The 12,027-nt window shown below is 39.2% G+C and overlaps 1 protein-coding gene across 6 annotated transcripts in view; it reads right to left on the minus strand.

Annotated features, from left to right (window-relative positions):
• Positions 1–673: 673 nt before the first annotated feature.
• Positions 674–12,027, minus strand: part of RNF175 (ring finger protein 175) — a 53,433-nt gene continuing 42,079 nt past the window's right edge. For 3 of the 6 annotated variants that reach the window (XM_054554613.2, XM_054554607.2, XM_054554609.1), the window contains 3 exons: positions 9,801–9,934; positions 6,763–7,011; positions 674–4,770 (listed from right to left, as the gene is read on the minus strand). In XM_054554613.2, coding sequence (XP_054410588.1) covers positions 4,650–4,770; positions 6,763–7,011; positions 9,801–9,934 — 504 coding nt within the window. In that variant the 3' untranslated portion in view covers positions 674–4,649. Of the gene's footprint in view, positions 7,012–9,800; positions 9,935–12,027 lie in introns of all 6 variants that reach the window. The other 3 variants (XM_054554611.2, XM_054554612.2, XM_054554608.2) reach the window with 3 other exon arrangements.

The raw sequence follows: 12,027 nt of genomic DNA on the forward strand, positions 1-12,027 counted from the left end.
TTGTATTGTTATTTTTTATTTTCAAAATGTTTAAAACATACTTTTGATCCACAGTTGGTTGACTTCATGGATGCAGAACCCATGGATATAGAGGGCCAACTGTAATCTGTAGCAACTGGCTTAGTTCATTAGGAAACAGCACAAATGAACTTAAGATTCTCAATGACTGTCTCATTCTTTCTTCCTGCTAAGAGACTCCTCTGTGGCCACAAAAAGCATTCTCTGTCCCATCTAGCTGTCACTTCTCTGTGCAACTGATTTCAAGAGCAACAAGGCAAAGTATCTGGGGCACTTCCCCAAACTTGTTGCTATTCCTAGAAAAAAGTGCTGTGTATTTCCTATTAAACTTTACAGGATGAGAAATACCTAGAGGGTGTATTTTCATGTGATCTGGATCTGTCTTTCTGGCTATTTGATAGGTTTCTCCAGCCATAGTTACTTGAGAGATTACACAGTGCAAGGTACAGTAAATTATGTATTTCTGTAATTTAACAAAATAAATACTCAGTTTAGGAGAATTTGAAATACACTTCCCACATCCGGACTCTGGTCTTCCTCAGCCTCTAACTACCTTTTGAGTTCTAGTTATTGTCCAATCACTCTGACTCTCAGTTCCTGTTTTTTAGTCTATATCTCCTGCATCTTGTTGCTTTTTCTTTCTTTGAAAAGTCTTGTTTTTAATTCTAAAAAAGCCTGCCCTTTTTCCCCTTCTGAATATTTTTAAAAGTACATGTGAGCTAAATAGATTTTTAAGCAAATATATACCTAGAGGTTCCTCATAATGACTCAAAAATAGTTCGATACACAGTAATTTAAAGGTATATACTACTACCATATGTTAATTTTGCAATCTAGGTATAATAATACCACACATTAAATTTTGATGCAACTCTCTTTGGTAAGAGCTATTTGCTGATTCTATGTAACTTTCTTCTTAAGCTGGGAACCATGTGAAAGGAAGTGAGCCGCCTTTGACCCCTGCTCAATTCTCAACCAGAACTGGGTGTATGTGGTTAATTGGGCACTGGAGTCAGAAAGACCTGGGTTAGTAGATATGTAATCTTTGGCAGGTCACTTGACATGACCCAAAAAGTTTTTCTGTCTTTAAAATAGGGATGATGATCTCTATATCCTAAGATACTGAGAGTATGAGATGTAGGAATGTAAGTAAACCATGAGCCTAGGCTCCTTGATTCCCATTTTCTCTGGAGGGGTGTGGAGGGCAAGAGTACCACGCCTAAGAGAATGGGCACTTGGGTTCGTGTGTGGGGTGAGGGTGATGTCTGTAGTAGATGTTAGCTATTATTATTATTATTTTCCAAGAAGAGATTTCATTCCCTTATATATTATGGCTTGTAAATGGATATTTCTCTGTTATGGATACTAGCAGGGATATAAGGGATCCTGCTGTTTGCAGAAAAATACCACAAAGAAATATATGCTCATTAAGTGCAGAACAAGCTTGTCCTTAGGGAACTCGCATAGGGCTGCTGCTGTTTCACATGACTTCCCAGAAGAGTGTTATGGAGGAAATGGTAGCCAGCCTTAAAAAAAAATCAGGCCCGGCGTAATCCCAGCACTTTGGGAGGCTGAGGCAGGAGGATTGCTTGAGTCCAGGAGTTGGAGACCAGCGTGGGCAACATTGCAAAACCCTGTCTCTTCCAAAAAATACAAAATATTAGCAGGGCATGGTGGCATGTGCCTCTGGTCCTAGCTACTTGGGAGGCTGAGGTGGGAGGATCACCTGAGCCCAGGAGGTCCAGGCTGCAGTGAGCTGTGATTGTACCACTGCACTCCAGCCTGGGTGACAGAGCAAGACACTGTCTCAAAAAGCAAAACAAGCAAAAAACAAGTTTAGAAGAAGGAAACTTGAGATTCCACAGACACCAAACACAGTAATGGACTTTCTGCTTTACTTCTCTGTTTCCTACATTAAGCACCATGTTAATTACGAGAACAAAGTAGATTTAACATTGACTTGATCTATGTTTAATTTCAAGAACTTAAAATAGCAACTGAAATAGCTTCATAGTTAATTGATAGATTTAAAATAATCTATAAAAAATAATCTTTAGGACGGGCGTGGTAGCTCACGCCTGTAATCCCAGCACTTGGGAGGCTGAGGTGGGAGGATCACCTGAGGTGATGTGGTGCCTATTCACATTAAAGGTGGATCTTCCTCTCCCGGTCCACTGACTCAAATGTTAATCTCCTCTGGCAACACCCTCACAGACACACCAGAAACAATACTTTACCAGCTATCCAGGCATCTTTCAATCCAATCAAGTTGACACCTAGTATTAGCCATAATACTCTCCAATCTTTTTTCAGTGTATATATACACACTGCTTTACAAAATTGGGATTAGATTGTAAATACTTCAACTTTATAAAGAAAATGGCATCTTCATTTTTTTCTGAGGCTGTTTAGTGATTATCTGACATTCCTGAACTCTGAGGGTCATTGTGAATCCCATTCAGATAAATACTGGCTTATTTGCCCAGAGTTCTAAATGGTTCTAAAAGCTACCATTGTGGCTATACATAAAAGATAAGTGGGAACTAAATTAGAGATCAGTTTAAGGGTTCTTTTTTTGTTTAACAGGAGAAAAACTAATTTTTTGTTAGTGCTTTATCCAAATGTGAAGTCTTTTATTTGTCAATAGAATATAAGCTCAAGAATCTTGTTTTATCTCCCTACCCCTTGAACATGCCTACTATATAGTAAGTATTGAATTATTGGGATGTTTTCAGAGTAGAGAAATAAGCAATTAAAAATTCTGTAGTCTGGGTGCTGAATCAATCATAATGAGAGAGGAGAAAATGAAAAGTCAGTTGGGTAGACAGCTAAGGCTAATCTTCAGAGAAGCAGCCTGCCTGAAAAATCACAGCTACAGGCAAAAATAGAGCAGTCTGGGGAGAATTCAGACTGCACCTGCACAGATAAGCAGGCAAGGTCCAGCAGAGAAGCCTTTTGTTCTTTGTGTGATTAGCAGGCTCCCAGGAAAATGTTTTCTCTCTTTTTCAGATATGAACACGAGGGGCTCCATGGGAGACTGCACTGGAAACAGAGGGGGTTTACCTAAAACAAACCCACAATTATTCAAACAAGAAAAAAGGTATGCTTTGTGCTTACCTAGAGACATCTCACAGCTGTATAGATAGGTAGAGTTGTGCAGACAGGTTTTCAAATAAGAGAAGTTACTCAAACAGCTACAGAGATGAGAGGAGTTTCTTATAAAAGCTTTTGCATTCAACTGTAAAATGGCACCCCACTTGGGCTCTCCTCTCCACTGTGGAGAGCTTTCTTCTTTCACTTATTAAACTTTTGCTCCAACCTCACCCTTTGCGTCCATGCTCCTTAATTTTCTCAGTCATGACACAATAAGTTCAAATAATACCTTAGACAACGAGACCATGGACCCTGACCTATTTCAATAATACTGAAGCATTGGGCAGTTTGAAAGAGGAAAGTTCTCAACAGTTAGAAATTGTAGTGTGAGTTATCTTAATGATGGACCTTTGAATAGCATTAAGTATAGTGCCAATATCTGAACAAGGAAAATAATCATTGTATTTCCTTTCTATTTCAAACAAGTGTAATGGCTTCAAGTATTGCAGAGTAGATGTCTGGTGTTAATGTATACAGTGTTGGCTGTTTAAAAAAATGACCAGTAATTTAAAACAAATTAATTTTGAGAGTCTAACATATCATTCATGGGTTAATTCTTTCTGACTGGTCTTCTCTATTCAGTTAATTTTGTTCCCTTCTGCCAGATTAATTTACTCTTTCAACAAATATTTTTTGAGTGCCTATTATGTGCTAGGCAGTGCTCAAAGTGCAGGGGATATGGTAGGGAAAAAAACAGATAAAATTCCTTATCTTCATGGAGGAGAAGACAATAAATTTATGATAGGATTTCAGGTATTGATAAGTGCTATGAAGAAAATAAAAGCAGAGTGCCACAGTGGAATGACTGTGCATGTGTATGTGTGCACGCACACGCAGAGTGGAACAAAAGAAAAGTGATTCTTCTTGCTTTAGTACAGCTGTTGCATAGGTTTGAGCACTTTTGGCAGCTCCAGGAAACCCAAAGTACCTGTGGCCCATTGAGAAGGTGTGGCACCTGCTGCCAGAGGCTTTGGGAGTAACCCACTTTCTACAGAAGAGCTCTGTGGTGCAGAAGCTGCCACATGGTAACAAGCACATGGAGCAGAAGACAAGCACAATGTCCTTAACCATAGATTACTTTACAACTCCACCTACTTTAAAGATGTTGAACTGATGAGAAAGTATTAGCTATGGCTAAATGTTGTATGTGAGAAGTACTTTGCAAACCTCTGAAACACTTTACAGATATTGTTATCAGTCAAACTGGAAGTAGAATGTCCACAGTGCAGTGTAACAAATGTGACATGTGCATGAGTTAAGAAACTGCTGTAATGGGAAAGATGAAAAAACATGCTTTATTTGTTTATTCCATTGTTCAGCTTCTCTTTAAATTCTTTCCACATGGACAAATTACTTGACAACAAAGTTTACTTAGTTTTCCAAACACTTGGGATCATCTCTAAAATTAAAAAAATTAATATTAAATGTTGGACCACGGATTTCAACCATGCAGTATGTTGCTTCTGGGGTCTGCTGTCCTATTCCAGCCCTAGTGAATAGTTAATGCCTTGAACTATTCCTATCACCACAGGTTGCCAGGCCACCAAATAACGAAGCCAATCCAGGATTTGTCCGTACAGAAAATGTGTGCGCTCCCAGCTAAATCTCAGTTAAGGAGGTTGTTCTATATACAGCCAAGTAGCAGAAATATTCATAAATGTCATTTGCAAATAAACAATGTAATGAATGGGTATTTCCTTTCTTGTTAATTCTATGTGCTCAATTAAAAGCCCCTTATGTGAGTTTTATAGCATTATGGTTATCATTGTTACTTACACCACACCGAATTTCTGAAAATAAATTGAAGTTCTTTACAATAAAATCCCAAACTAGAAAACAAGAGTCAAAGGCAAGGGTATATGCTAAAAGAAGGAAGAAGAGGGGAATGACTATATTGGAAAACCAAGGATAGTGGAAACTGCTCTAAATGAGCAAAAACAGCTCTGGGCTTTCCTGTAGTCATACATCAGAATGAACCCATTGTATATTACAAAGAATAACACTGGTTCATCAGATAAGAGAGACCTTTTTCTGCTGTCTTTGATAAACTGTGCTAGGGAGCTTAATGAATGCATAGTGTCTCTGACAACAATTTTACAAACAAAATGACAGCTTTTTCACATGTAGTTTTTTCTTATATTGAGTCTCAATAAAAGAGTAGTACATGTTTTATTCAACAGTTTATTTTCTCAAGACTACATAAAGAAATGAATTGCCCTTTGTTAAAGTATCACTTGAGGTGACATTTATGATCATATTATCACCAATTTTATAACAAAGATTTATGCATTGAGGTTTTATAGGTTAATAACCAAAAACTGTTGTGGACTTGGTGTCCTCGTTTTAGAAGAGGAATTCCGGGACTGTGGATGAACAGGAAGGTGGAAGGATCATCACACACTTTTAGCCTTGAGTTGGGCTTGAGTGGCACTGACTCACCGAGAAAGGCCAGGTCTGTGGACGGAGTGGGTACTGCAGAGGGTGGTCTCTTGCAATGGTATGGGCCTTGAGACCCAAAGATCCACTGATGTTGCCTCCTTCTCTGATGCCCTCCTTGAATCCCTCCCTGATCTGCAGTGCCCAGAGATGAGGGCATTGCTGCCAGTAGCCATTGTTAAACCATATGTATAGGGTTAGTGAGGAACAGGGGAGCAGAAAGCAAGGAAGGTGATTCCTTTAGCATTGTAAAATTTAGCTGTTACTTAGAAAGTACAGAAAGGCTGTCTCTTAGAGAAGAGATGGTACTTGGCAGGTTGATGCCAACCTCTCAGGGCTCTTCTGCTTAAGGGAGGATATGTTTTAATTCCATTCCCACCCCGCTTCCTGAACGAGATATACTATGGTCTTGAGATAGTGAGGTTGAAGACAAAGTCTTTCTAGTTAGCTCTGGATGGGGGCCATTACCTTCCTGCGACCTTAATGTGACTTGAGTTTATTCTGTTGCGCACCTCTGATGTCTATACAAATCTCAGCTGCTGCCAGAAGCTGACCAACTCTGTAGATCTTTATTTCTTTTCAATATTGTTATCACTAGTGTTTGGCCTAAGAAGAGATGATGCATGGCATGGAATTTAAAAAGCCAAAATCCAGACGGGGAAATACCTACTCATTTCTGGGAATAATAAAATTTGGTACACCCTAACTAACATATTTTAAAAATAGTTTTCTGTACTGTAGTTCACATTTCAGCTTTTAAAATTTCAATTCCAATTTTTCTATTTATGCACCTATCCACCTACCCATCCAATTCACCCATTTATTCATCCATCCATCCATCTACCCATCCTGAATATTATTCCATATATTTTACCTATTTTTTGCAATGTCTCATCACATTTCCACTACAGCCCTTAATGTGGAAAATATAGAACATAAAGAATGGAATGTTTTCTGGCATTTAACTTTCTAACCAGAATAGTAATATAGGCACAGAGGAGAAAAGAGACCATAAGTCATTTTGAAATAGGTGGTTAGGGAAAACAAAAAATTTTCTGCTGGAACTATACAAAAACACTGAAAGTTTTCATTGAAGAATATATCCCCAGAAACATTCAAGATAATCTCTTATAACCTTTTTGTTTTAAAGGATATGGATTACTGATCATCCTCTTCAAATCAACCTTCTCTTTGCAGTAAGGGCAAGTCTGCTTTTTCCCAACGATACACCAACCTCGGATGCAGAATTCATGAAAGCTGAAGCATCTTGTTAGGGAGGCTTCTAGATATGAAAAGGCAATGTCTGGTTCATGATGGCATGGAATGGTCCCATCTTCAGGGTCTAGTGGTGGAGTCATGACTTGATGAGGCACATCGCTTTTTTCGGGAGGTTCTGTAAGGGACCTGACAATGACAGTGAGCCTGGAGTCACAGCTGCATTTGCTTTATGACCCTGAGGAATTTACTTAGCTTCTTGGCCTTCTTGCCTCACTTGATTCGGGTAAGAATTAGATTAGATAAAGAATATGAGTCCTTTTTTTTTTTTCCTTTACAGTGATGTCTTCCATAAGTGTATTGTTATATTTCCCCACCTTGTTATTGTGCATTTCTCATGCATTTACCATAGCATTTCTCTGTTCTACTTTTTGTGCATTATTCATTAGCTTCATGTAATCAGACTTGTCTTAGGCACTTAGACAAGTTAAAATTATTTGTGGTCATAAAGTTACAAATATTTGCATTAACTTCATAATTTTTTTTCTTGACTTTTAAAAGTACTGATAAGGAGCCAATTATTTTTAATAGAATATATACCTACTAAACTTAACTTCTCAAACTCTAGGCATTTACAGATCCATTTGTATACGTCTCCTGGTCCAGAAAGTCTGACCCTTTGTCCCCAAACCTGAGTGAACCCTATGTGTTCTCACAGCACCAGGGACTTACTCTAGTGTAGCAGGACTTTTGGTACTTACATGTTTCTCCTAGACCATGTGTTACCTGTAGGACTATGTCTCATTCATTTCAGTGTCCTCAGCACCTTAAGCCATGCCTAAGAAATATTTATTGAATGAACATTTGAATGACTCTTTCAAAACTGATTATTTTTGGAAATATATATTTCCATGTTCCCTGATACTATGTATTTTCACAAAATGAACTATAATGAAATTCATCCTACTGATTTGTTTATTTCTACAATCGCTGCTCCCAATGTGACTTTCTGGGCCAAGATCACATGATCTTCTGACTGGCCTGCTACACACCCAGGTGAACAGCAACGATGTAGAAGTTCCCTCCCTAACAAATGGAGGAGCTTGGAGGTGTGGCAAGTCAAGGCCATGTATATAACTCCTCAGTATTAAATTTCAAGGTAACCAGGAGTTTCCATTATTTTATGTTCTTAGAATTGGGGTCATTTTTGCAATATGCTTTAAAATAAAGTGGTGTATTATAATGAAGATTTTGAACCAAAACTCAAACAGCCTTTCATTCAAAAGGGCTCGAATACAGCCCCATCTTCCACAGAGGTATAGAATTCAGGGGCCTTGAGCCAGCACTGAAATGTCCACATTCTCTCTAATGTTCTTTTTCATTTTCAAAATCTCAATGCTGAAAAACTTGCACACTGGCAGAACTGCTGCAGAGCAAGACTCAGATAACCCATCCTTGTTAATATGACTCATATTTGCCCATTTCTCACTAATATGACTCATGCTAAAATGGGCCATTAATAATACTCCCGGAAAAGCAAATTTAAAGGTGACTACATTTTAGATTATATATGCACACATGTACAACAATCCCTAAGGGCTTTTAAAGGTGGAGAGAGAAAATATTTCCATTTGCAAATGGCAGAAGGGGCTCTGTTCCAACATTTGAAAAATAAATCATATTTAAAACTAGGGCCAGACTTGGAAACTTGCTACAAAGAATGAGTTTTTTGGGAAAGGTATCACACTGAAAAAACCACTACAGAAATCCATATGGGGTATCTTTGTGTTTCTTCCCTTAAGATTTTAAGGTTTATGTGTTGGAGTAAAGGCTCCTATTACTTTTGAGATGCATTTGGTCCAGGTTTTACTCTCAGGATTGAATAAGTGGAAACTGTCCAGATTAAACAGAATTGAATCACAGGTACTGGACACTGAGGTATGACTGACTAAATTAAGTGGGCTTTAGGCAAAAGACAGATGGTTTAACCATCTCATAATGCCAGAGCTTTGAACTAACTGGGTACATAGTGATGACATTATTAAATTGATACTGTACTATAAAGATAAATAATACCCTTTTTTTGTATTTAGGAAGAATTAAAATACTGATGATTGGCCAACCTAAGCCTAACTTTGGTATCCATAGCAAAAGTAGTATCCATACATGTTCAGGCAACACAGGTTGATTTGTTCAGGGGTCTCGATGCCAGCATTTTTCAGCACATTGAGGCTTTCCTTAATGGTTACTGGAGTTCCCATAGAATGCTGGTTTCCAGGCTCAGGCTGTCTGGTACCTATCATATGAAGATCCCTCAGCCAATGGATAGCTATTTGGGATAGAACCCATTGGTGGAGGAGCCCATGGTCCAAGAACAAATGTCCAAATTTTGGTCCCTGCTTTTGTAATCCAAGGTGTCTTGCTGCCTGTGGCTGTATCTTCTTCTAAAGACTGAAGCTGAGAAGAAGGCTTGGTTTCCTCCCTTGGCTGCCCCCAAGACTACTGTTGCCACAGGTAGGTTCCTAGGATTATTTCTAGGCAAAGCACTCTTTGTATTTCTTGATCTGCTAAGATTCAGACCTTGGGCTCCACTTGGATAGTCTTAAGTTCCCCCCTGCACCTGATACTTCACTCTTTTTCTCACCTCCAAACCCCTTCTTTCCCTGATCTTTCTTGGCTATCTGCTCGCTTATGACTTCCACCAATTTCCTCTGCCAGCACCCTGCTCAGATACTGCCTTCCTGTCTATGTGGCATGAAGAGTCCTCTTTAGAAAGGAAATTACTGGAGGAGGAGGTTCACCTTAATTAGTTCATTATTCAGCAGGGACAAACAGGAAGACTCGACTGGGCTGGAGGATAAAGGACTGGGGTTTGGGCATGGAAGGTAAGCAAGATGGAGGAGATGGGGACAGGAGGAGGAGAAGGAGGAAAGAAGGAGGCTTGATGAAGGCCAAGCGATTTCCTTTGAAAAGGATACACATGATTACAGGAAAGCTGGTAGGTATTTTCAATGAGCCCTTCTTCATCAAGCTCCACAATGATCTTCTGCCCACAGACTGCACAGATATTGTCCGATAAGCTCCTTGTAGGCAACCCGCTGACACTGTAGAACTATCAGAGGAAATGGACAGAGCACAGTTGGAAAGGAGAGCACATGCCACTCTCTGAATGCAGGAAGCCACTGCCAGGCACTGGGACAGGCAGCCCTTGGCACATAGAATCTCCACTGCGGCCGGGCACGGTGGCTCATGCCTGTAATCCCAGCACTTTGGGAGGCTGAGGCAGGTGGATCACAAGGTCAGGAGTTTGAGACCAGCATGGCCAATGGGGTGAAACCCTGTCTCTACTAAAAATACAAAAAAATTAGCCAGGTGCGGTGGTGGGCGCCTGTAATCCCAGCTACTCGGGAGGCTGAGGCAGGAGAATCGGTTGAACCCGGGAGGCGGAGGTTGCAGTGAGCTGAGATTGCGCCACTGCACTGTAGCCTGGGTGACAGAGCAAGACTCTGTCTCAAAAAAAAAAAAAAGAATCTCCACTGCTTCTAAGATAGTTTAGAATGTGAGACACCATTTCCTATAAGAAGAATGCTACAGAGGGGTTAAGGTTTCCAGGCAAAAACTCATTGAATTCCAAATGGACCCAAAGCACATTGCCAATTATAAGCTCTCATCTAACCTCCACATTGAGGAATCCTTTCACAGGAATCGTTTTTATCCAGGGCTGGAGTTAAGAGGAAGCTTCAGAGGAAGCCTTTGAGTTTAATCTATAGATTGGCCCTTCCCTTTATTGTCCTGGAGATTCTGATTCAGATCTCTGGAGTAAACCAAGGCATCTCTCTGTCATTTAAATCCGCATGTTTTTATTGGGTGCGTGCCGAGCAATCACCATTGGAAGGCAATGCATTTAGAACTTTACCTTGGGATATCTGCATCTTCCCGTACTGTGGGTAAGGAGTGGTTCTCAACACTGGCAGCATATTAGAATCCCTAGGAAGCTTTTTTTTTTTTTTCCAAACAAAGTTATTTTATAATAGTTTTAGATTTAAAGAAAAGATACAAAAATATTACAGAGATTGGCTATATACCACATATCTAGTTTCCCTATATTATTATTAGATTGATTTTAAGGAATTGGCCCACACATTTGTGGGCAAGTCAGAAATTTGCAGAGCAGGTTGGCAGGCCAGCAGGCTGGAAACTCTGGCAAGATTGATGTTGCAGTCTTGAGGCAGAATTCCTTTTTCTCTAGGAAGCCTCAGTTTTTGCTTTTAAGGCCTTCAACTGATTGGCTGAGGTCTATGTAGAATATTAAGGGTAATCTCCTTCATGTAAAGTCAATTGATTATAGATATTAATCATATCTGCAAAATAACTTTGCATCAACATGTAGACTAGTGATTTTACCAAACAAGTGGGTATCACAGCCTAGGCAAACTGACTCTAAAATTTAATCATCACAACCTCGTTAAGCGAGGAGAATTTATATAAATTATGTGGAATTCTTTTGCACAGATTTGACTATTCTCTTCCACTTATTTATTTATTCAATCATTTATTTGATATCAACATGGACTCATGGATATTTATTTTATGCTTTGGGTTATAACCCAATACTACTACTATTACTATTTTGTTGCTCAAATTCCAGCTTTGGCCATTGGGAGCTCTTTCAGTTGGCTCCTGTGTCTCTTTGACATATCCCCAATCACTGTGGAGTTCTTTTGTTTTGTTTTTAGCATTTTCTTGCTTTTGGTCACTATGAGATGCTCCAGGCTTATATTGTGTATTCTTTGCCCAGACCTATAATGAGCGATTTCTTCAAGGAGCCCCAGTTCCATTTATTGTAGAATGATATTAGAAAACAAGATCTGGACACTATGTATGTTCATTGTTGCTGGGGTGTCATTGCCCCTAGGACCTCTTAGCTGACAGAACAAGGAATTCATCTGTATATACTAACACACACACACACAGATACACACACACACACACACATACATATCTGTAAATATTTCTATATCTATCCATGTATATCTATATTAAGCTAAACAATTACAATTACAGAATACATGTATGGTGGTATCAAAATTGTTAACCCATAGACTTGACAGCAACAACTTTATCAACTAGAGTACAGTGCTTATGACACAGTTTCTTTTGTTTTTAGTCTTATGATCTCCATTCATTTCAGAGTTACTTAGGTCA

Source organism: Pongo abelii, chromosome 3, assembly GCF_028885655.2.
Source record: "Pongo abelii isolate AG06213 chromosome 3, NHGRI_mPonAbe1-v2.0_pri, whole genome shotgun sequence".
Classification (NCBI taxonomy): domain Eukaryota; kingdom Metazoa; phylum Chordata; class Mammalia; order Primates; family Hominidae; genus Pongo; species Pongo abelii.